The 25,277-nt window shown below is 39.5% G+C and overlaps 2 protein-coding genes across 3 annotated transcripts in view; both read right to left on the bottom strand.

The window, feature by feature from the left end:
• Positions 1-14,725, bottom strand: part of LOC116412758 (uncharacterized) — a 49,767-nt gene extending 35,042 nt beyond the window's left edge. The window contains exons 1-13 of the mRNA XM_052902165.1: positions 14,628-14,725; positions 13,907-14,136; positions 13,103-13,839; positions 12,297-12,579; positions 11,419-11,627; positions 9,680-9,819; positions 8,822-8,976; positions 6,404-6,781; positions 5,864-6,229; positions 5,265-5,806; positions 3,321-3,490; positions 2,296-2,498; positions 654-795 (exon numbers count right to left, since the gene is read on the bottom strand). Of these exons, the coding sequence (XP_052758125.1) occupies positions 654-795; positions 2,296-2,498; positions 3,321-3,490; positions 5,265-5,806; positions 5,864-6,229; positions 6,404-6,781; positions 8,822-8,976; positions 9,680-9,819; positions 11,419-11,627; positions 12,297-12,579; positions 13,103-13,839; positions 13,907-13,939 (3,358 nt within the window). The 5' untranslated portion in view covers positions 13,940-14,136; positions 14,628-14,725. The remainder of the gene's footprint in view (positions 1-653; positions 796-2,295; positions 2,499-3,320; positions 3,491-5,264; positions 5,807-5,863; positions 6,230-6,403; positions 6,782-8,821; positions 8,977-9,679; positions 9,820-11,418; positions 11,628-12,296; positions 12,580-13,102; positions 13,840-13,906; positions 14,137-14,627) is intronic.
• A 5,271-nt stretch (positions 14,726-19,996) lies between these two features.
• Positions 19,997-24,534, bottom strand: LOC113518876 (uncharacterized). 2 transcript variants are annotated; one of them, XM_052902209.1, is made up of 3 exons: positions 24,312-24,534; positions 22,447-23,361; positions 19,997-21,632 (listed from the first exon to the last, which is right to left on the bottom strand). In XM_052902209.1, exons 2-3 carry the CDS (start codon positions 22,777-22,779, stop codon positions 21,117-21,119), a joined length of 849 nt encoding a protein of 282 aa, XP_052758169.1. In that variant the 5' UTR covers positions 22,780-23,361; positions 24,312-24,534; the 3' UTR covers positions 19,997-21,116. The 2 variants fall into 2 exon arrangements, with proteins under 2 accessions (XP_052758169.1, XP_026759699.1); XM_026903898.3 differs by having other exon boundaries at positions 22,447-24,534.
• Positions 24,535-25,277: the final 743 nt, after the last annotated feature.

The following is a 25,277-nucleotide window of genomic DNA, read 5'->3' on the forward strand; positions in this document are numbered from 1 at the left end:
ACAAAGACTATAAACAGTTCAGGCTTCATCATGCAAGACAATGTTCGAGGGTAGCCACTAACGAAGATGTTCTACACGCACTTTTATATACCTCTGACCCATACATAACAAGTTTAAGAAAACCTTCCAATAAAAAATATTTAGAACTTTTTGATGAAGTAAAGGAGCTCTTGAGTGACTTCTAAGTTATCTTTATAAGAGTTTTTGTTTTTTACGCAGATACTTTTACTTATTCCTGTATAAACTTCTTAGGACATAAATGTAAGTCTACAAATTTTATATTTCTTGTATTCCTATATTATTTATAACTATTAGAAATAAATTTTTACTCACAAAGCATACATTATTTAAAAGAATATATATTTAAGATTATCAGGAAAAAAAATCATGTACATATCTTTATTAATACGGAAGATATAAATTTATGAGATGAAAATGAGTCAAAGTTCCCACTGTGCGCCACCTTAATAACCGACGTTTGAAGTGGTGTGACCGAGAGTAGCAAACTGTATACAATTATGCAATTTAAAGGTATTATTATATTGGTAGTATATTTTAGTTTATAGTATATTTATATTGGTGGTCCGTCGCGGATGATCGGCAACTAAAGGTAAGTCGGATGCGGCGCTAGTGTAAGAATGGAAGCCACTGACGCTGGTGTATGTCGGCGAGCAGGTGCAGGGCGACGGTGTAGAGGTAGGGGTGCGCGCGCAGCACCCGCGGCAGCCACGCCCGCGCCGCCCGCTCGCAGCCGCCCGCGCTGCCGCACACCGCTTGTTTCCGCTTCACGGCCGCCTGCAACCGCACCTCGCGCTTAGTACGTCTCGCACTCAATTTGGGGGATGAGGGGTTGCCAGTTTCATATAGTAGTATTTAGTAGTATATGCCCTGTCAAGTCGAACTACCCACTATCTGCACTAGAAACCATCGGGTTAAATTCCAAGTGTATTTTTTTTTGATGGGTGAAAATGGTATGGTAACCCCGCCTGCGCTAATGGGATACGCTGGCGGAGCACCAATGAAGGGTGATAGATGAGAATGAAAACAGGCCAGTTAGCCCATCATGATGAATTTATCAGGAATTAACCATGATAGTTTCCAGGGGGAACCGCGAGAAGGTCGACCTGGTTGGGTATATTGCTAGCAATGGGATTCTCAGTCTCCATTACTAACAATCCCTTTCCCCGCATTCCAAGTGTATTGATCATGATGGGCTAACTAACCTGCCTTTTCATTCACACCTATCGTCCCTCACCGCCAGCATATACCGTTAGCTCAGCCTGGGTAACCCTTTCATTATCAAAAGATCGGTATTAAGAGGGAATTGCCCAAAAATCAGTCACAGTTAATATCTACTGAATTCACCATGATAGGCCTGACTGACTGACCCAACATCATCCTCGTCAATCATCATTCATAAGTAGCCCAACCAGCATTTACTAGTAATACCAATGGGGTTATCCCATCACTTTCACCCCATAAACAAAAACCAACATGCTCACTCTCGTTTCCACCAAAATAAAAAATGAAATGTACTACTATTTTATTGAACATACAACCTTTCACGTTATCTTCTATCTCGCTTACACCACACATGAAGTTTCATTCATAGAAAAAGATGCTAAACAGTCGAATGTGACTAAATTGCTGTAGCCATTTACATGAAGAATGCAAGAGAGTCAAATTGAAAGCAAAGTCGCAGTAAAACCAATGCGACAACACACGCAGTTTACGACAACAACTGCGTGTGTTTTTGTTTCGGAATAAAAAAGAAATACATGACTTTATACTTAGATTATATAGATAGAGCATCAAGTCTCAAAAACAGGTCGACTTTTTGTTTAAAAATTAGCTGTTTCGTCTTTTTTTTATCAGTATTCTGTATATTTATTGACGAATGTGGAAGAAGCGAAAGAGGTTTGTTTGAATCGAAGCATTTGGCGTTCCATTGATTCTGCCTACCCTAATGGGAGACAGGCGTGACAGATATGTATATTTTATATACAATGTATCTTGTATTATTTTTAATTATTAATTAATTATTATTAATAATTAATAAAATATGTATTTAAGTATTAAAAAGATGCAGAAATTATAAAACAATATAAATATAGAACTTCTAACTATAGGAATCACTCATTTTATCACACAAAAATGTATGAAAAAGTTGACCCGTTTTTTCGAAGCATTTGTATGGAGATATTCTACCTTTATAATCTAAGACTTTACATTATAATAATGACGTGACATCTGAATGAGAGTGAAATAACACCCTAATAAAAGTATCTTACTAACGTTTATTGTAGCATTTGGTAGCATGCTGCAAAAAGGTGGAAATTGTCCAACAGAAACCTGCAGTAGGAACTCGACCACAACCCTGGCGAGCTGGTGGTCGTGGCGGCGGTCGATGGTCGCCTGCGCCACTACCTCCACGCGCTGCTTGCACGACAGCAACGGCACTGTTAGCGGCAGTGCCTCCAGCGGCTTCTGTTCTTTGTCTGAACACATATCATTAAGTTTTCATTAAATCTTTTGTTTATTTCTTAATCGTTCAATCGTGAATCCAGGTTTTAGGTTAATGGCACGGTAGCCCGGAAGGAATTCTGATGTTTAAGTGATGAGTATTGTCTTTACTATTGAAGAGTGTCATGATTGATCACAATCTCACTTGTTGGAAAGGAAATATGTGGTCTAAGATGGGCCTCATAGGCCCACAAATGGTCTATTCACATTTGCCTTAAATTGGTGCAGGTAATATTTAATAGTTATAATTGTATTAAAATGTTGTCATATAAAATTATGTCATCAAATCAGCCTTTAACTGTCCACTGCTGAACATAAGCTTCCCCCTTTGGGGGCTTTGCCAGTAGTTGCCACACATGGCAGGCGGATTGGCAACCGCAGTTATGTTTTAAGAAGGATGCTGCTGCCCACTCCTCGCCTTCCCTTAGTCGCTTTTTACGACACCCACGGGAAAAGAAGAGGTGACCTAATTTATGCCGGGACCACACGAGAATAAAATTATGTATTAAGCAATTTTTTTTTTACAATATATTTGAAACAGGGATACATAAATTGTACTTAATTTTTCATGGCTGCATGTTGATCAATTCTGAGAACACTTACTATGCAAAATAGTCATATAAACAATTGTTTTAAAGTGAAGTGGATAGCTAGTTTTTTTTTTTTTTTATGGGTGAAAATGGTATGGGAACCCCGCCTGCACTAACGGGATACGCTGGCGGATTTCCAGTGAAGGGTGATAGCGCGGGTGGGGTTACCATTTCATTATCACCCATTAAAAAAAAATTGTAATATACCGTGCAATCCTATGATGAGCGTGTAGCAGTAGTCGGAGGCGCTGGTGTCTGCGAGCAGCGTGGCCGGCAGCCGCTGCAGCTGGCTGGTGCCGAACAGCTCCACGCCCGCCATGTAGCACGCCTCCAGCTCCGCCGTTAACTCCTCGCGGATCGCCCGCTTGTATGATGACCTGTGTGGTCATATATCCAACAATAATACATATACATTTAGAAAGATGCTTCACGCATTCGAAATGTGGACATGGTAACGAATGAGGAAGTCCTGAAAAGGGTGAATGATAAAAGGAAATTAATAAAAACAACAGAGAATAGAAAAGGCAAAATACTAGGCCACCTTATACGACATGACGATTTTTTAAAGAGCATACTAGAAGGAAAAATAAAGGGCAAATAGGAAGGGGAAGACCGAGAAATAACTATATGGGACATATAAAAGAAACACTAGGAATCATGTCGTATGAGGAGACCAAAGCCTGGAAAAGAGATGGTTACAACACAGGGGGCAAACGACAATGGCCCATGATCACCCACAACACCAATTGCAGGTGTGCTGCCGGCCTTTTAAAAAGGAATATTCTTTTCTTGAAGGTTATGTTGTCGTATCGGTTCGGAAATACTGCTGCTGGAAATGATTCCAAAGAAGATGGAAGAAAGTGTTGAAAAACGCACGGTGGAAGATCGTCCAGATGATTGGGATGAGTTTGTGGACGGTGGTGAAAATCAGAGCAGGTATCAAGAACAATTCCTCAGAACACTCCCCATGATAAATTCGGTAGAAGATGCACAGAGACGCAACATCTCTGCGCAGTTTCAATGGGTCAAGTCGGACAGTAAGGCGTTGACTATCGATAATTCGAGCCGCCCGACTTTGAATGCGGTCTAACGGAAGGAGTTGGTATTGTGGCGCTCCTGCCCACAGGTGAGAACAGTATTCCATATGCGGCCTGACTTGGGCTTTATATAATTTCAGGCGGTGTTCTGGCATGAAATATCGTCTCACCCTATTGAGTACTCCTAACTTTTTGGAAGCTATCTTAGCCTTCTCCTCCAGATGACCGCAAAACTGTACGTCGCAAGATATATCAACGCCCAGAATTCCTAGACTTGACTTTTTATCAAGGGAATATATGAGGAGATACGACAAACGGCGTCTTTTTTGCGGTAAACGCGCAGACTTGTGTCTTTTTGGGGTTAAATTGGACAAGATTTTGTTCATCCCAGATCGAAACTTGATGGAGTGAAGTTTCGATTTCAGACACAAGTCTATTCCGGCACTCATCGGTATGTGCCCGCGAGATCTTTGCATGACCGGTATATAATGGTTGGAAGACAATAGATGAATTAAGTCGTTCCGACGAGTGGAAACTCTCAAATGAAAAGAGAAGATAGAGTTGATAATTAATATGGCGGATGGAGTAGGAAAGAAGGTAGACTTGGTGCTTCTATTCATTTGCAAAATATTGTAAGAAATACCACTGATAAAATTTGAGCAAAAAACGTTCATGCGTAGCGCCAATATCATGAGATAAATATATGACCAAAGGGAAACTTTGTACAAAAGTCGTTTGTTTGGGTACCTCTGTACCATATGTGTTTCAACCGTAAAGCAGTTGTGTTTGCATGGCTGTGTTTCGGTTTGAAGGGTGGGATATGGTGTGTATTTACAGGGTACACAAGACAGGAATGGCAATGCATGGGGGGTATCATGGGCGAAACAGTATACTCTGTTATGTCCATGGTACTGCTCATGTCTATAGGCGATGGTTACCACTCGTATCAGGCTGACGGCCCACTCATTGCAGGTAGGCCGTCAGCTTATTTCCCGTTCTAGTATAATAAAAAAAAAATTATGTAGAGGTGTTCCGTTGCGGAAGGTCGGCGACGAAATTTTATAGACCTGGCGTGCAGGTGCTGGCCCGCTGCAGCGCGGCCAGCATGCGTTACTGACCTGGCGTGCAGGTGCAGGTGCAGGTGCAGGTGCAGGTGCAGGGCGGCGAGCGCGCGCAGCGTCCGTGCCGCGAGCGCCCGCAGCGCGCGGTGCAGGCGCGCGTAGTGCGGGTGGGCGGCGCGCGCCCGCTGCAGCGCGGCCAGCATGCGTTACTGACCTGGCGTGCAGGTGCAGGTGCAGGGCGGCGAGCGCGCGCAGCGTCCGTGCCGCGAGCGCCCGCAGCGCGCGGTGCAGGCGCGCGTAGTGCGGGTGGGCGGCGCGCGCCCGCTGCAGCGCGGCCAGCATGCGTTACTGACCTGGCGTGCAGGTGCAGGTGCAGGTGCAGGGCGGCGAGCGCGCGCAGCGTCCGTGCCGCGAGCGCCCGCAGCGCGCGCGCAGGCGCGCGTAGTGCGGGTGGGCGGCGCGCGCCCGCAGCGCGCGCATGCGTTACTGACCTGGCGCGCGCAGGTGCAGGGCGGCGAGCGCGCGCAGCGTCCGTGCCGCGCGCCCGCAGCGCGCGGTGCAGGCGCGCGTAGTGCGGGTGGGCGGCGCGCGCCCGCTGCAGCGCGGCCAGCATGCGTTACTGACCTGGCGTGCAGGTGCAGGTGCAGGGTGCGAGCGCGCGCAGCGTCCGTGCCGCGAGCGCCCGCAGCGCGCGGTGCAGGCGCGCGTAGTGCGGGTGGGCGGCGCGCGGCCGCTGCAGCGCGGCCCAGCATGCGTTACTGACCTGGCGTGCAGGTGCAGGTGCAGGGCGGCGAGCGCGCGCAGCGTCCGTGCCGCGAGCGCCCGCAGCGCGCGGTGCAGGCGCGCGTAGTGCGGGTGGGCGGCGCGCGCCCGCTGCAGCGCGGCCAGCATGCGTTACTGACCTGGCGTGCAGGTGCAGGTGCAGGTGCAGGGCGGCGAGCGCGCGCAGCGTCCGTGCCGCGAGCGCCCGCAGCGCGCGGTGCAGGCGCGCGTAGTGCGGGTGGGCGGCGCGCGCCCGCTGCAGCGCGGCCAGCATGCGTTACTGACCTGGCGTGCAGGTGCAGGTGCAGGTGCAGGGCGGCGAGCGCGCGCAGCGTCCGTGCCGCGAGCGCCCGCAGCGCGCGGTGCAGGCGCGCGTAGTGCGGGTGGGCGGCGCGCGCCCGCTGCAGCGCGGCCAGCATGCGTTACTGACCTGGCGTGCAGGTGCAGGTGCAGGTGCAGGTGCAGGTGCAGGTGCAGGGCGGCGAGCGCGCGCAGCGTCCGTGCCGCGAGCGCCCGCAGCGCGCGGTGCAGGCGCGCGTAGTGCGGGTGGGCGGCGCGCGCCCGCTGCAGCGCGGCCAGCATGCGTTACTGACCTGGCGTGCAGGTGCAGGTGCAGGTGCAGGGCGGCGAGCGCGCGCAGCGTCCGTGCCGCGAGCGCCCGCAGCGCGCGGTGCAGGCGCGCGTAGTGCGGGTGGGCGGCGCGCGCCCGCTGCAGCGCGGCCAGCAGCACGCGCACGCCCCGCGCCGCCCGCACCATACTCCTGCCCTCGTCAGCACGCCACTCTTCCGCGCGTGCCGCGCTCACCTCCTGCGGGGATTACTTATTTATGTTTATGTACACATATACCAGGTCACTCAGAAAGTATTGCGAGTAAAAGTTTTTATGTATGTGAGACTGGCCTAAATAAATAAATAAGTAAAAATAGGTACGTTCTAAATTCAAAACTTCCCTTCACATTTTTTGCGAGCTAATTAAAATTACCGTGTCTCATTGAAAAATAGATTTGCGTGGAGAACATTTCCGCGCTATGATTTTTTATGATTTTAAGTGTAGCTTGAAACCGGACGAATCGTACGATAGACTTCAAATGGCATTCATGGATGAAGGCCCTTCTAAGGCAACCGTGTATCGTTGGTATAATGAATTTAAGCGCGGTCTACTAACTTTTGGGGAAAGAAGAAAGAAGTGATCGCCCTTTGACGGCTGTTACGGAAGAAAACGTGCCAGCAATGAAAAATTTGATCCAAGACAATAGACGAGTTACATACCAAGAGATTCAGCATATACTACAGATTGGATCAGGAATCCCTCACGAGATCTACGATTGCGGAGGATAGTTTCACGCTGGGTGCCGCACAACCTTACCGATGTTCAGAAGCAGGCAAGGGTGGAATGGTGCCATGATATGATAGACAAATTTGAAGCAGGCTCGTCTCGGCGTGTTTACGACATCGTTACAGGTGATGAATCCTGGATTTATCAATACGATCCAGAAACAAAGCGCTAGTCGACGGTTTGGGTATTTCAAATCGAATCAACGCCTACTAAAGTAAAGCGACCTAGAAACGGGGGAAGATTTTGATCGCGAGCTTTTTCAATTTGACTGGCTACTTGATGTCAATTCCTTTACGAAACTAAAGAAGCATTAACGCCGAATGGTATACTACCAAATGCTTGGCAAAAGTTTTCTCTGTTGTGAGCAACAAGCGACCAAACACAGGGCTCCGCGGGCTACTGCTCCACCACGATAATGCGCCCGCCCACGCATCAAAACGAGGGACTTCCTAGACAGCACACCGGTCAAACTCCTGGGTCACCCTCTTTACAGCCTTGACCTAGCACCGTGTGACTTCTTCTTATTCCCAAAAATAAAAAATCAGCACAAAGAGATACACTTTTTGTCGCCAGATGATGCGCTCTCAGTGTTCGAGCAGGCTTTAAACAAGGTTTCTGCGGCGGACTGGAAAGTGTTTCAAAAACTGGTTCAGACGTATGAAACTGTGTATAGAGTCTAGTGGAGAGTACTTTGAAAAGATGTAATAAAAATATATTTCCCTATAGAACATTAAAAAATTTTTTTATAGGTATAGTACATTATTGCAGCGGCCAGCAACTGAGGCATTGATGGACGAACATGCAAATGTGGGCCGAGGCGTAGATGAGGCACACATACGTGAGTCCATCAATGCCTAGTTGTGGCCAAGGCTTGTATAGTACTTTTCTCAAACAATGTGCGGAAATCAAAAACACAATTTTAATTTTTAACTTCAATGACTAATAACGAACAATAATAATTTTTCACGCGTCATAATGTTCCTTTGTTTTTTTTTCAATAAACAACTTTCTATTTGCAAGCCAGTTCGAAATTTAAATAAAACCTTTTATTAGTTACCTCCTTGGTAACCATGTTTCGAAGTAAAAGGTCATTCCATTTTTAAATTACAGGACAGATATGAGTTTACATAGTAATTTATCTGGCCGCAAAACACGACCGATATGGATTTTCATACAACTTTTGCCGGCCGCTGCCCGCATGTATCTTGGCCAGTACGGCAATTTTGATTTATCTCGAAGAAGATTGTCAAAATAATGCTCACATTTCGAAGCATGTTTGAGAAAATATATTTACGAATAGAAAATTTTTTTTAGTGTCGCAAAACTTTCTGAGAGACCCAAGTATGTTACATATAGCGGATTTAACATCATAAGGGATGACTTCCATCAAACGAATCACGTCGAAATGGATTTTGCAATCTTTAATCGATATTAAATCGTGTATACAATATTTAAGGATCGTGGTGTTTCTGTGTGAAGTGGTCGAGATGTGATAGTAGGCAGTGTACGTACGGCGCGCGGCAGCAGCATGATGGTGGCGAGGAGGCGGCGGAGAGGCACGGCACGCAGCAGCGCCAGCAGGTCGCGCTCGCGCAGCGCGCCGTCGCTCACGGCGCCGCCGCCGCCGCCGCGCCCCACCTCCTCCCAACCCTCTGCGCACTCCGCCTCTGCCACATCACCACCCACTCATTTTTAAATCATTTATGATTTGTATATTTATTTTATTCTTAGATTATATAGTTCTCAATTTGGTTGTATTCTCATTCTGCGTGTTCTACCGCTTGTACAACGGATTGTGCTCAGAGGAATTATCCAATATGATGCCTACGCTCACTTTCTATCATCGTACGGCTCGCCATCAACAGGGAGTTCACCCTCATACCTTACAGCCTAAATGGTCGCGTACAACGCGGATTCAGAGATGTTTTCTCTCACGAACACTCAGGTTATGGAATGAGCTACCTGCCGAGGTTTTCCCAAGAGACTACAGCATGGGGTTCTTCAAAAGGGGGGTAAAGAGGTTTCTTCAGGGTCAGCAACGCGCGCGTAATACCTCTGGTATTGCAGGCGTTCATAGGCTACGGTAACCGCTTACTATCAGGTGGGCCGTTTGCTTGTTTGTCACCTCAGTAATATAAAAAAAAAAAAACTTTTTTTTTGTTACCTTAGAACTCAATCATACATAATAAACAAATTTGGAAAATTCTTTTCATCATCAGTTCAGTAGTTTGTTTTTGCCATGACTAAAATCAATTTTTTTGTTATGAAATACAATCTGCATGCTCGACTAGTTTGTCCAATTGTCGAAAAAAATACAACGCATATTAGCGCCACTTGCAGCCGTCGTTACACGCTACACAGTGTACGTACCCTCGGTACACTCGGCGGCGCGTTCGAGCGCGGGCGGGCGCGTGAGCAGCAGCTCGAGCAGCGCCAGCAGCGCCGGGCCGCCCGCGCCCGCCGCGCCCGCCGCCACCGCCGCCGCCGCCCACCGCACCGACCGCGTCTGCCTGCATGTTTATAAACCACTAGCTATTACCCGCCGCCGTACTCTGCTCCACCCCCGCAAAGTTGGGGGAAAAGAATTGTTTAGTAATGGGGTCTAACTGACCCATTGCCAGCAATACACCCTATCAGGTCGACCTCCACGTGGTTCGCCCTGGAAACCATCGTGGTTAATTCTAGTGGAGTTCATCACAATGGACTAACTGAGCTGCTTTCCACGTCACCTATCAACCTTCATTGGTGCCCCGCCAGCATATACCGATAGTGCAGGCGGGGTTACCATGCCATTATCACCCATTAAAAAAAATCCCCGCAAAGTTAGGGCATGTATGCTAAGTGTAAGGAATGTAATTAGATCAAAAAAACTCTACTAGTTTCGAAATCAATTCGTGATCCTTAGTCATGAGCAACTGTTACGCGAGCACGAGCCTGACTGCGTGCCTCGGCCCGTTGAGCGCGAGCTGTAGACGTTTGCGGCATCGTCACAGATAAATAAAGCGGTGTTTTCGATCAAATTACAAGTAAGTTAAATCGGTTGTTATTACATTAAAATATAATGTGTGCTTATGAAACTTTTAACGATAAAACGATACGACGATCGTAAATGGTAATTGTCGTCTATAGACATGAACAGTATCATGGTTATATAAATTTTGTCTGGTAAATTTAAATACTAGTCTGGGTTGAAATACGCAGAAAAGCGGTCATTACATCGCCGTAAGTATGTAGAAACAATATCAAGGACATAACAGAATACACTGGGTGGTAATGGCTGGAAAGAAACCATATAGTATATTTGAAAAAAGAAAAAGAATTATTAAAAAATTTTTATACCATTCTTGTATCTTCATGTAATATTTTATAACTATAATTTTGATAAGTAAATAAATATAAAAAACACTAGTGAAACTATAGAAGTGGTATCATTTTGGAGTACGTCCTCTACTGGGATACCAATGGATAAATCTTACGCATAGACATTCCACCACAATATGTAATTTCATATCATTACCTTCTAATCACCATTTGAACTAAAACACACTTGCTTGACAATAGAAATATGAGTAGGACAGAGGTACCCAGGCGGTCGACATTTGTACAATGGCTTCAATATACTAATGAATATAGTTATAAATTCTTTTTTTTATTTATTGGTTACTTAAGTGCGGGCAATATAATAATAACTTTTTTTTTATATACAATTATCATTTTAAACATCTGTGTCTGAACTAGGTAATAAAACCTGTATCTCAGACAACAGCGCTCAGCCCTCATTACATAGTATAATATTAGTTCAGCTAAATTTTTAGTGCTACATATAGAATGTTGATTTTATATAAAATTAATTCATCTAATTATAACTATTGGTAATAATGAAAATTGTGAAAAAATATAAGCAAACATTCCTAGCCATTCATCTCTGCTTTGCATAGGCAGACAATGTATGAATCTGTCTTTTTTTTTTTTTATAAAAATAAAGCTTATAATGCATAGATAGTGTAGCTTTCTAAAGGCAAAAGAATTTTTGCAACCGATATTTTTTGTTTATCTATTATAAACAAAAAATATTCTTTTTCTTAATATGTATAAGTAAAATAAGTTACCTGAATAAGTGATGTATGAGAAACAGTAACTGCCTCAAGTCTCGGCCGTCTACTAACGCCACAGAGAGCGCAGTTGCCCACCGCTGGAGCACTTTCGACAGCGCCGGAGGAGCGTTATCGCTCAATTTCAATGCTTGTAGTATCAACGTAAGAGATTCACGTATTTCATTTTTGTTCGTTTTAATGACTCCAGATAAAAAATCTTCTATCTGAAATGTTTTACAAATTAAAATAAAATAGAAATAGAATTATTTAGATAGGGTTCTTTACAAAACAAATCATATTTTTTTTTTGTAATTCTACCGAAAATAGGAGTAAATTGGATTATATTTATTATTATATATTAAAATTAAAATGAACTCTTGATGGGAAATGTTAACTGTGAAAATGCTAATTTTTTAAATATGAAAACAAAATCCCATGGTAATAAAATACACTGTGTCAGCAGACACTCCTCAACTCCTCAAGTGTGATCACTCTTGAGGATAAAGGTTCCCTGATGTATTAGAGATAGCACAAGGTTTATTAACCTGATTTATTTTATACCTTGATATTGAAATACAAAAATAAAAACAACCATTGAATTATCATTTACAATGTATGAAATGGCAATAGAGTAATTCTTTTGCTGAATATGTAGTGAAAATATCCTGAATTAATGCTAATGAACTAGTGGTGATCATTTTAATCTCTTCTCTTGCGAAAGAACTAACTTGTATAAACATTCTTTGATGTTTTTAATACATATAAGATAGATAAAAGTTTTTCAACAACTTTCTACTTTTAACATTGGATTGTACATAAATTTTATAATACAATTTTAAACATTAATGTGTATGTGATGGAAGAGAGAAATAATTTGAAAGAAAATAACAGACCTGACAAAACGCTAAAAGAGTAGAATGCTGATGGTGGCAGTAAGATTCTTGGACATCCCTTAAGAGAGCCGTCAACCGCATCCGAGCAGCAGGAATCCTCTCCTTCAGCAGCTGGGCGTGTTCATATGAGCCCCAGAAATCTACAGTGGCCCCACACTTACACAGTTCTGACAAATGCAAAGTTTTCTTTTCAACTTTCCAAAGAGCAGATCGGTACTTTTCTTCTTCTGCGAATCCATTAAATAATTGTGTGCGGTCACGTTCTAAGGCTGTGTAAGATTGCCTGAAATATAATATTGTTAGATAATTATTATAATATTGTATAACAAATCCTTTGTAATGTATTTTCCCATGGGTTTTTATTTCCCGTGGGTGGGTGGGTTAATGTATTTTCCCCCACCTATTTCGTTCCCGTGGGTATCATAAGAGGCGACTCAGGGAACCTAATGGTCAAGAGATGGGCAGTAGTGTCGCTCTTAAAACATCTCTAAAGCTGGCTGGACATCAGCAACATCTTGCATATTTAGATTTAGATATGAGAGTAAAATCTTTACATCATCAGCAAAATATAATCAACAGGAAAAATTAAAACAATTTAAATAAAATTAAAACAAAAGTTTTTGCTTCACATATTAATATATAGATTTTAAACAGACAAAATCAGTGGGATCTATAATTAGTGAGTATTCACAAATAGAATAAAATTAATTAAAATAAAAGTAAATATTAAAAACCATCCAAGGTCAGTTCAGTAAAAAATGTGTTTTTGTTTTTTTAATAATAATAACCTTTTAAGTTTTACATACCGTAAGGTCGACAATAGATCCACCAATGGATGTTCAGGTCCACTGACTGGACCTGTCTCCACTGCTGCATCCTCCCTCTCACTTAATGCCCTAACTCCAGCTATCTCTTCCCCACCATACATCCAAATGGCCTGCTCCAATGGCATACACTCAATTTTATTCTCAATTGGTGCAGATGCCACCTCTTGCACTAATTCAGATTGTTCATATTTGGGCTGAGTCTGCTCCTCAATTTCAAAAATTGGTGCAGAAGGAACTACTGTATCCTCCAAACTATGACTATCTGTAGATATGTCTATAGATGCATCAGTCACTGAACCCTTTTCATTTTGGATTACTAACGACTTTTCATCTTCTGGGACGACATGAGTAGGAGCCGGTATAGCCATTCTCTCCAATTTCAAATTTAAATCTTCAAATGTTTGTCCTGGATGCTGATCCCGCAATTGTGTTGACTGCACCACTTCTGCTCTGTTTTCTATTATCAACTCTCCATTGTGAATATGTGATTCAGTAACTTGTTCAATAGAATGTGATATTATAGTTTCATCTTTGGCCTGTTCTTGACTAGAGTTAGTACTAGAAGTTTCAATCAGAGCCGTAATAGTGTGTTGTTCAATAGGAGCAGTTGGAGCCACTAAATCTTCGTTATATAATTCTAAGGATGAAGTGACGACAGGTGGTGATTCTATATCCATTTCTTGACTTACAGTATGTTTTTCCTTGGTTTTCTTTTTCTAAAAAGGAAATTATAATGAAACTGCGTAAAATATTGAAATACAAATATAAATTACTTCTACGTACCTCTCGACGTTTCTCTTTTACCATAGTCGCCATGTTTACGAAATATAAAAATGAATGTAGTAATAAATTTACATGAAATATATAATAATGTTTATTTTTTTATCAATAAACAAATAACACTGTTCATTGTTTTGATTTTACTTCAGATTTTTGTGATGATCATTGACAGAAGTGACAAACAGCTGAGGTCGATGTGGATTGTCAATTTGACATTTTCAACCAGTGTGTCCCTTTAAAAATATAAGTACTTTTAAAACATTAGTGTTTTTAAAATCTATGTTTCAAATGACACTACTCTTATTTTATACAATTTATAAATAGTTTAATCAAGAAAATCGCCATTTATTTATAAGTGTATAAAATTGAAAAATAATTTTGGAGTGGCAACCTGTATCATTGTAAAGGGGATGCCCTCCTCTCGGTAAATATACATATTTAAATATTTACAAGCATATCAAGTATATCGTTGATTTGTGAAAGAAAAAGTAATTATGCAGAAAATAACCAGATTCTAAATAACAAAGATACTAATCTTTGTTAATTATCTTGCAACTTGTTCGAGTACTAGGTAAACAAATAAACACGCGCCACGCCGTACCGTACAACCAATTGTCATAGAATTAGGTTATTTTTTTTAATCAAATATATTTATTACTTTATTTATTATTAACCTAGCTGCAATTTAATCAAATAAAAATAAGCTCAAAGTATATTTTCTTACCTTAGATTATATAGATGGAGTTTCTCGATATAAAAGCTTCACTCAAAACTAGTAAAATTCTTTATGAACACCGCGTGAATAGGGTTACCATAATACGTATTATTTATTACTAAGGATATAGGAGACCCCACTACTACAGTTCTTATAATATTCTAAGGAAGAGGTGTATGTTGAGCAGTGGACAGACAACAGCTGACATGATGATAATGGAGAAAATGTATTTTAAAATTAAGTTCAAAAATAAAAAAAAAAAGACAATAGTCTTATAATATATTCAAATAACGAGATAATAAGTCCACAGTGATTCGTAGTCATGCTTATTTTTACTGAATATCTTGATTTATATTTAAATATAGACATAATCTCAATTTTGTACTATTATAATATAACGAAACTGCACCAAAATATTTATCTCATTGTTAGTAATGGGGATTAGCAACCCCATTGCTAACAATAAACTATATAAGGTCGACCTCGTGGTTCGCCCTGGAAGCCATCGTGATTAATTTATTGTTAAATTTGTCACGATGGGCTAACTGACCTGTTTCATCTTCACTTATCATCCCTCACTGGTAACCTAGTGTATACCAATAGCGCAGGCGAGGTAACCATTACATTATCATCTACTAAAAAAAATCTTATAATAATAATTTACTTAAAAATTATTAATTCGATATTACGCCATCTGCCCACTTCAAGGTTGTCTGTAAGAGATTGCCCTGGCGATAAGACCGCCTTTTGTACCTTTATGTATATATGTTAATTTGTACTTTATGCTACTATATTTCATTTGAATTGTCTAATTGTCATTGTAAATTTTTCTGTTTCTGGTGCAATAAAGAGTTAAATAGATATTTTTTTTTATACAACTTAGAATAAATAAAGCAATCGACTTTTGTAAAAAGTCTCCCTCTCGAAAATAAATAAATATCCCTAACTACATTTCTTTGTAAATTTGGCAAATTAATCTATCGGTAAATACCACAGAGCACGTTATATGAGATAGATACGAAAAAACACTACTCGATTCATTTTATACAGCTTAAAATGAAAACTCTTGATCTTCAGCCAAACGTATTTATTAATTAATTGATTTTTAATGATACTTAGAGGTAGATTATAAATAAAGTTATTATCTATTTTTCAATGACAAAAAGCTGCCAGCCCACCTGATGGTAAGTGACAATCGTCACCTATAGACAAGAACAATACCATGAACATCACTTAGTATATTGCAATACCCATAGGTTATTTTTTGACGGGTGAAAATAGAATAATAACCACGCCTTTGCTATCGCTACACTCTGGCAGTGCACCAGTGAAGGTGATTGGTGAGGATGAAATAGGTCAGTTGTCCTATAGTGATGAATCGTAAAGAATTAACCGCGATGGTTTCCAGCGGGAACCGCGTGGATGTTGACCGATCAGACTCCATTACTAACAATCCTATTTCCCGCAACATCCATACCTACCTACCTACCAGTTGCGTAGCTACCGAAGGACTAGACAGAGCAGTGTCCCGGGGCCCCCAAGCTCAGGGGACGAACGACGAACTCTGAATTACAAACTATAAATTGAAATAGTGAAAATTTCGCACACATTCGGAATATAAATAAATCAGATTTATTTTAATATTTAAATGTAACTACATATTTATATATTGACTTAAATTGATAAAATTTTAAAGATTTGTTCCGTATTTGTTATGATCCGAACTCGATATACTCCAGATTTGTCGTAAAACGTATAGCCGATCAAGAAAGTGGCGTTATTGGTTTAAAATATTAATTATAATTCCGTACCCAAAGGGTACTCAACGGAACTGTGTGTCTATGACAGTACTGTATTTTTTAACGGTAACAGGTAGATACGGAACAAACGATTTTAAACAGTTTATTGGGGGCCGTAATTTATTTTTTGCAAGGCCTTTGATTATGTGGCTACGCCACTGCTACCTACCTTCGTACCCCTCATGCATTGTCACTCGTCTAGTCTAAAGTCTGTTCTGGATGGATCTTACTTAGCTTAACTCAGCTCCTATTCGCACATAGTGCAAATAAGAGAAGATATTGGCATAGCTTATGAATTTACATAATACTTCTTCGCCAGAGGCATAGCTGTAAAATGTAATATATGAGTATAACAGCTGCAAAAATACCAGTGGGGAGCTAAGAAACACTGGGAAACCCCAGGAGGACTAATATGAGACTCCCAAAGGCTTGGTAGGCCCCGCATCACAGAGTATGCGTACGATTCGCTATGCCACAGACTTTTATATGAAATTACTTGTAATTCGTAATTAATGCTAACAGTGCGCGAATCCCAATGATTTTGTTATTCGAATAATTACTAATTATTTTGACTATTTAGTAACAACTGCTTCTTTTTTATTTACTAATAGTACTACCATAGTCCGATCCCTGTGCGCTCTCCCGTCCCGTACATACAATGACGACCTAAAAAAAATCACGCACGCGCTAGTCGGTCAGGTTATTACATTTAGATGTTAAAACATGAATCGTACGACGGTACAAAGTGCAAACACGACTCATTGTTCCGTCAGTAATTAAATAAAATCTTATAGTTCCGTTTAGACTTTGAACTTATGATAAATATGACGCAACATTTATATCCGATTTGTTACAGTCTACTATAAAATATGGTCACGTATTTGTTTGTCAACGTCTCTCATTTTTTCTCTCTTTCTATTCTCATATCATACGTAATGAAGTTTGGAATAAATATACATATGTATGCTTATTCGAGATGGAGAAGTTCGTTATCCCAATATGGGCCTGTTCCATTACTCTTTGTAATTCCCTACGTTTTCCCTCTGGATCCTTCATTTACTTGTATATATTCAAATACTTATATAGGGGTAAGGTCGACCTCCTCGCGGTTCCCCCTGGGAATTTTCGTGGTTAATTCTTGAATTCGTCACAATAGGCTAACTGACCTGGGCCTCTAGACAAATGTCAAGCGAATTTATTGATGAAATCGACATCGCTAGCGAGTCCGTGAGTTGGAATGAGTTATCCGGCGTTGCTATCTGATTCTATCTCATAGACTCGCTAGCGATGTCGATTCCATCAACGAATTCGCTTGCCACTTGTCTAGAGGCCCTGCTTTCATCCTCACCTATAATTTCTCACTGGTGCCTCGCCAGCGTATGCCGATAGCGCAAGCGGGGTTACCATTGCATCATTACCCATTAAAAAAAAAAAACTTTTATATTATAGTAATTAGCTACTACTTACGTCTATACGCACTAACAAAAATTTCTATCTATATAATTTCTGTCTGCTGCAAGAACTATCGCAGTTAATCTATTCCTGTTATGATAATAGCTAAAGTGGTAGCACAGATAATATAGTACTACTAGCTGACTCAGCCAACGTTGTTTTACCATATACATTATTTCGAGAACTATTCATGAAAATTTATCCTACTACAATTATTATATTGGATTGCCATTTTCAACCTATAAACCTTACCTTATAAAAATCGCGATTAAAAAACAGGAATTGATCATAAAAATGTGAAAATTTGAATTTGTATTTTTCAATGCTAATTCACAATAAAATACAAATGTAAAAATTTGTCAAAAAAAATGTTTTGAGGACCCGTGTCATTGAGGGGTATGAAAAATAGATGTTGGCCGATTCTCAGACCTACCAAATATGCACACAAAATTTCATAAAAATCGGTAAAGCCGTTTCGGAGGAGTTTGGTAACAAACACCGTGACACAAGAATTTTATATATTAGATATTAGTGGTGGTAGTAAGGTCAAGTTTATATCAGACAAACAACTATTTGGCCTGTAATTATGTATTTTTTTTTTCAAAAGACAGATAAGATCGTGGTTTAGGGAAGTGTTTTTTTCTTATCTTGCCTTCTGTGCCTTTTACTGTGTAATGTGTGAATACTGTGACTATGTAGTATGAAATTAATTAAAATTATTTCATACTATGTAGTATGAAATTATTTTAATTAAGCTACGACGTGGTTGGGTACTTTGAGAAACTCATGTTTAGGTACTAAAATGTCCACACAGGTAGTAGCGTGGTGAACCATGTTACTGAGTTCCCTAAAATATGGTTGAGCGCAGTAATGGCTGGCTCATACGTCATACTCGTGAACGGACGCTGTCTGTAGGGACTGGTGACTGCAGCCGATTTATTTTAGTATGTAATTTGTTTTATTTATATACTATATATTTTAAATTTTATTATCTGATATTACTTAGCATTTAATTATATTATTTAATTAAACGTTTTGTGAAAAGCATCAGTTGAGTTTTTTTCTCGTTCTCCTTGGCTGAAATTGTGTTCCGAATGGGTGATAGAGTAATGAAAAAACGCTTAAATCAAATTTATTTGAATAAAAATATCACTTTCTTTTGTTTAAAAAAAAAATAGAAGATTTTTTTATACAACTTAGAATGGCAAACAAGCTGACGGCCCACCTGATAGACAGTGGTAACCGTCGCCTATAGACATGAGCAGTACCATGGACATAACAGAGTATACTGTTTCGCCCATGATACCCCCCATGCGTTACCATTTCTGAGGACTAAGGTGTTATTCTTCTGTACCCTGTAACTTCACTGCCATATCCCACCCTTCAAACTGAAACACAGCCTTGCAAACACAACTGCTTCACGGTTGAAACACGAATGGGACAGATAATATAAAAAGGTTCATACAACGTTATAATTTTATTTTCTCATTGCTTTCTTGATTTAATTGATTAATTTTAGAAATATGAAAGCGTAGCGGTTTTTTGTATTAATTGCCGCATGCATTCTTATGTAAAATGTGAATACTATAACTATCAGATGGCAATTGTGAGTAGCTTTGACGTGGTCTAGTGTTTTGAGTAGTCATGCTCACTAAAATGTCCAGACTTGTGGCGGCGTGGTGGGCCGGGTCATTGGGCTCCCTAAAATATGGTCGAGCGCAGTGATGGCTGGCTCATCCGTCATACTCGTGAACGGGTGCTGCTTGTAGGGACTGGTCTGCTCTAATCACTATGTAACTGATTTCCTATATATTAATTGTTTAACCAGTTGGTTATGTATTCAATTTTTTTTTTCTTTTTGAGTATTTAATTGAATTAGTGCTAATTGGTGGTTTGTATTCACACAATTAAACTTAAAAATGTAAAATAATAATAAAATTATTTAAAAGAGCATCACGCAAGTTTCTTGCTCGTTCTTCTTGTGATGAGACAGCTTTCCGAACGAGCGGTAAATTAAAAAAAATGTAATGACTTTTCAAAAGTGCTTCAATGTAAGTTTATTTGAATAAATGATTTCTATTCTATTCTATTCTATTCATAATAGGAAACAATTATTTTTTTCAATAATTTTAATAAAATATTTTAAATTAGTCAACAAACTTGTTTTTTGTAATAAAAAAAGAACTTGTTATAATATCTAAATATAAAGACATACTTTTAGTTCACATTACTTATTGTATATGTTATTATTATTATTATTTCAGCCGTTAACTGTCCACTGCTGGACGCCTTTCCCCATAAGGGAAGTTTTGCCAGTAGTTTTCACGCTTGACAAGCGGGTTGGCAACCGCAGTTAGGCTTTTAGAGATGTTTTAAGAGGGACGTTGCTGCCCATCCTTCGTCCTCCCTTAATTGCCTCTTACGACACCTACGCGAAAGGAAGGGGTGTCCCATTCTATGCCAGGGCACACACGGCGATTAGACAGAATAGTTTTTCGTAAATAGTGCTCTCGTAGCTAATTTGAATAACGTTCTTAACTTTCTTCTTTAAATTAAAATACCCTGATCTATAGAAAACAATATAGGTTCAATGACACCACTGCTATGTACAAGTATTTTTTTTATGCAACTTAGAATGGCAAACAAGCTGACGACCACCTGATGCAAAGTGGTAACCGTCGCCTATAGACATGAGCAATACCATGGACATAACAGTAACCTGTTTCACCCATGATACCCCCCACGCGTTGCCATTTCTGAGGACTAAGGTGTTATTCCTCTGTACCCTGTAAATTCACTGCCGTATCCCACCCTTCAAATCGAAACATAGCCATGCAAACACAATTGCTTTACGGTAGAAACACGAATGGAACAGAGGTGCCCAAACAAATTACTTTTTTACAAAGTCTCCCTCTGTTACAAAATCTGTTATGGGGGGAAGGGATTGTTAGTAATTGGATCTAACAGCCCCATTGCTAGCAATATAACCTATTAGATCGACTTCCATACGGTATCCTCTGGGAACCATCATGGTTTATTCTTATAAAATTGATTACAATGGACTAAATGACCTGCTTTCATCCTCACCGATCATCTCTGACTGGTGCTACGCCAGCGCATACCGAAAACGCAGGCGGGGTAACCATTCCATTCTCAGCCATTAAAAAAATGGAACTTCCTAAGCGAAGTGCTGTGCCTTGCAACACTGTTACAATAATGTACCATCGTGTCAGTAAGCAAGCTGTCTCTAAGAAGGAGGCTGCGGCTGCATATGATCCTGGTACGGAGTGTTTTCATCTTCATACTGTGTGTGAGACTGCTGCGCCACTATGAATATTGGCGACTTCACCTTCCTGGGCACGGGGGACGGTGAAGACGAGTAGCTCCTGGTTTGTGAGGAGCCACTTTGCATTTTTGCACGGAACATTATATTGTCTATGTCGTGCATCACTACGTCCCGCTGGTGTTCGTCCAACTTTCTTAGTTTTTTGGCCAACAACTGGCCGTATAGGTCGTACTCGTCCATATCTGTCCTCTCGTCTCCTGCATTCCTCAAGGTACCAGCCTCTTCGTCCTCTTGCTTCTTCACAAACACTAATCCGGCAGTATTGGGGGTTTTTGTGGTTGGTGTGCTTGTTTGCGGTTTATTTTGCCTGCTGCCAAGGTTGGTGCGTTCCGTTACAGGCATGCTTCGACTGTTGACGTCAATTATTGGTTGTTGTACGTTCACGTTTGGTGTGTATGTCGAAACGTTATTGTAAAACTGAAAATGAGAAATTAAATATCTTCATAAAAATCTTTAAAATCTATTATTTGTATTTGACAATAATAATGTATATAGGTCTGCTTATTTTACGTTTTATAGTGCTCAGTAATAATAAATACCTTAAATTTTTTTATACCACTGAGGTGACAAACAAGCATAAGGCTCACCTAATGGTAAGCAGTTACTTATGAACGCCTGCAATATCAGAGAATATACCCCTTTTTTAAAGAACCCCATGCTGTAGTCTCTGGAAAAAACCTCAACAGGGAACTAATTCCGTAACCTGAGCGTTAAATAGTTAAATACCTACTACATTAATGTGTATGTTTATATTATATGAATTTATCAAATATTGCTTTATTTTTTTTTTCTCTTTTATAAAATCGATAATAATAACAATTTAATTACGTAGGTTATTGTTATTAATAACGTAATATAAAAAACCCAATTAGAATCAGTAAGCACGTACCTAAAATTATTTAACATCGTTTAATGCCCCAATATTACCGGTATAAAATTAATCTTATCTAATCTTATAAAACCTCACACCACCGCAGTTCGTAATGTCTATGACCAATAGTTTGCCCTTGCAAGCTTTGTCGAATATTTGTCGTTGGAGTTTGCGCCATAACAAGTTGGGACAAAACCGACCAATATCTATCACGGGCCAAACAACCACCACACATGCGCCGCATATTTGAACCAATGTTATTTATTTATCATTAAATTCACACAAATAATATGTGCCTACCTATCATAAAAGTAGTTTATTATTTAGGTATTCTAAATTAGTTTCTGTATAATTTCTTACCTCATGTTCCATATTTTGATTAGTACTATCACATTCATATTTCCCGCCAAGAAAACTTTCCATTAGTGGATAAGCGAACCAAGTTGTATGAAAGGCCTCCGGTGATCTCTTTTTTTTATTAAAGTGCATTCTAAATGATGTCATTAGGGACTCTTTTTTCTTTTTGAGATCAACGACCGAGTAGTTCATACTGAGAGATGATTGTATTCTGAGCCACGCGTTTGCGACTTCACTTCTATTTCTGTGTAACGGATGTTTTGGGTCCCATAAATGTTGTTCTCTTCTATAAAGATTTAAAAATTCTAACACTGCGTCATTGGTCCAGCAGGCCATTATGTTTGTTAGTAGAGTAGTGAAAGTAAAGAAATCAAAACAAATGTTACGTGTAACACTTCTAGAATACCGGCGTTACTGAGCTCGGCAGCCAATCAGGTGCGGGCGCCTATCCAATGTTTGTTTATGAGTATGTTGGCCTCGCTCCACAAATTATGCGATCGATGTTCGTCATTGGCTTGACTTGGCGTGTGGCATTTGGCCACCAACCAAAACATATATATTTGTGACTTACGTGGCTACAAATATTTGATAACTCGGTAGGATTAATGATTAATAATGTGAAAATGAAATGTCCTCAAATTGATATCTTCAACTTACGTCTAAACACCTTCAAAAGCATTTTACAATCAGCCATCAAGTCTCTTTGACATGTCCATATCTTTATATATTTTTATTATTTGCGTGTACTTCACTGTTTTTTTACCAATTTCATATGCTTTCTTTATATAACTTTATAATTTAACATTGCTAACTGCTTTAACCATGCTGTGTGTACACCTGTCTGGGTCTCAATCTAGTTCAATCTATTATCTTTATAGAATGTTTATAATGTTATTGATTTTAACCTGTTGTGTATACCTTTAATAAATAAAAAAAAAAAAAAAAATAGAAAATGTAAAAGCTTTTAAAGACGTTTCTTAGATAAGTACATAATATTATATTACATTTAAATTATTGAATTGTAAAATGAAATTTGTTATACTTATAAATAGGTAGATAGATAATGCTAGGTGTAGGTAGATAATTTTTATTTTATTTCATGTGATTTCACAGTGCAGATGAGTCGAATCGGTAATTTTTTTTTGGAACATCTTAAAATGAAATCGGTTAAATGGTAAACGAATTTAAACGCCGAGGTTTTTGTACATACATGTATAATATTATTTTAGAACAATATAACTTCTGTTAAAATTACCTAATGTATTATTTTATGTATTTATTGCATTTTTTTTATTCTGGGCCATATTTTTAATTAGGAACTGGACCACATAACTTCGTTTTTGATGATTTCATATCAATGGCGTAATTAAAATAATTTACTAGGGGGAGCTGGCCTTTTAAAAATTACACATAAATACTCTAAGATATATATGTCTTTGTGAAGAAATGTCTTTCTCTTGCATTCTAGGGTGGACACGGCCTACTCGGTCTCTCCTCTGGGGGATAAGGGATTGTTAGTAATGGGTAGCTTAGACTCCATTGCTATCAGGTCGACCTCCACGCGGTATCCCCCTGGAAACCATCGTGACTAATTTATCGTTGAATTCGTCACAATGGGCTGACTTGCTTTATCATCCTCACTGGTGCCCTGCCAACGTACACCGTTAGCGCAGGCGAGGTTACCATTACATTATCATCCATTGAAAAATCATATATATCCAATAAATACTAAATAAATAATTACAAACGTTTTCTTTTCCTGTAATATACATATGCAGTACATATACTGTTATTATTTGAGAACACTCGTTTCAAACTTCGGAGATAAGGGGAGAGACATTTATTTTCCACATTTGTTTATCACATACATTTCAAAAATACTTGGCACAAAAATAGTTAAAAACCGAATATAGAATATGCAAATAAAGCTCTTCACGTGATGCCTCATTTCAACTAGTAGAGTCATTCTGAATTGATAATATTTTTTCTCTGTAAAAAAGAACAACTTTCATCGAAAAATTAATGTGATATTAACACGAATTTAAACTTTATTGACTACAGAAATAATAATAAAGAACGCTCCATGTACTTAGAGAACGGTTCAGAATCATAGACTAAAATACTCTTTTATAACTCTATACACTTATAATATCGCATACCTATCATATACATGAATACAATACAGTATAAGGTATAAGTAGTAAGGTACAGGTGAACTTAAAACTTTTTTTTTTTATGTACTTTAAAAACTGCACAAGCAAGGTAACTGCGTTTATTATATACCTACCCATATCTACAAAATAGATGTAGGTATATCTACCATTCTGGATCCGGTTCTCATGCACCTGTCTGTCTATAAAATTGCAATAAAACATCAATGTATACAGTTATATTTTGTTTGTATACGTAGGTATCTTCTAAAAACAATTGGATGGATTTTGATGAATTATTTTGATTATTGCGACGCACGCACACATACATTTTTGCTGAGACTGTTGTAATTAATTATTAATGCATTTATTGATATTGTTTTGTACGTATTTAGTTAATTTTGTAGTCCTTTTCTTATTATTTTTAGTTTTAGTTATGTTTTAACCCCTGTTTGAGTGCTGGCGTATATTTGTACAAAATAATGTTTTTTTTTATATACTGATAATTAATATGTTTGTGTTGATTCATATGCTATTTTTAACTAGGTACGAAAAATGTTTATGTTTCTGTGCTGTAAAAATTTGAATTTATGCCCTTAGTGTGTTTCGACTTCGTTTCACAGATCAATGTCTAATTGTCTTTCTTCTATACGTTAATCATTACCTTAGGTATAGGTTTATACG

The sequence above is a fragment of the Galleria mellonella genome, unplaced genomic scaffold (genome assembly GCF_026898425.1).
Source record: "Galleria mellonella isolate WM207_F2 unplaced genomic scaffold, CSIRO_AGI_GalMel_v1 utg874, whole genome shotgun sequence".
Taxonomy (NCBI): Eukaryota; Metazoa; Arthropoda; class Insecta; order Lepidoptera; family Pyralidae; genus Galleria; species Galleria mellonella.

Excerpts from the sequence above, each read along its gene's own strand:
- LOC113518876 (XM_052902209.1), bottom strand. The coding sequence starts at position 22,779 with ATGGCCTGCTGGACCAATGACGCAGTGTTAGAATTTTTAAATCTTTAT. Across the intron at positions 21,633-22,446 it reads ATCAAAATATGGAACATGAG|TTTTACAATAACGTTTCGAC; the intron begins GTAAGAAATTAT and ends TCTCATTTTCAG.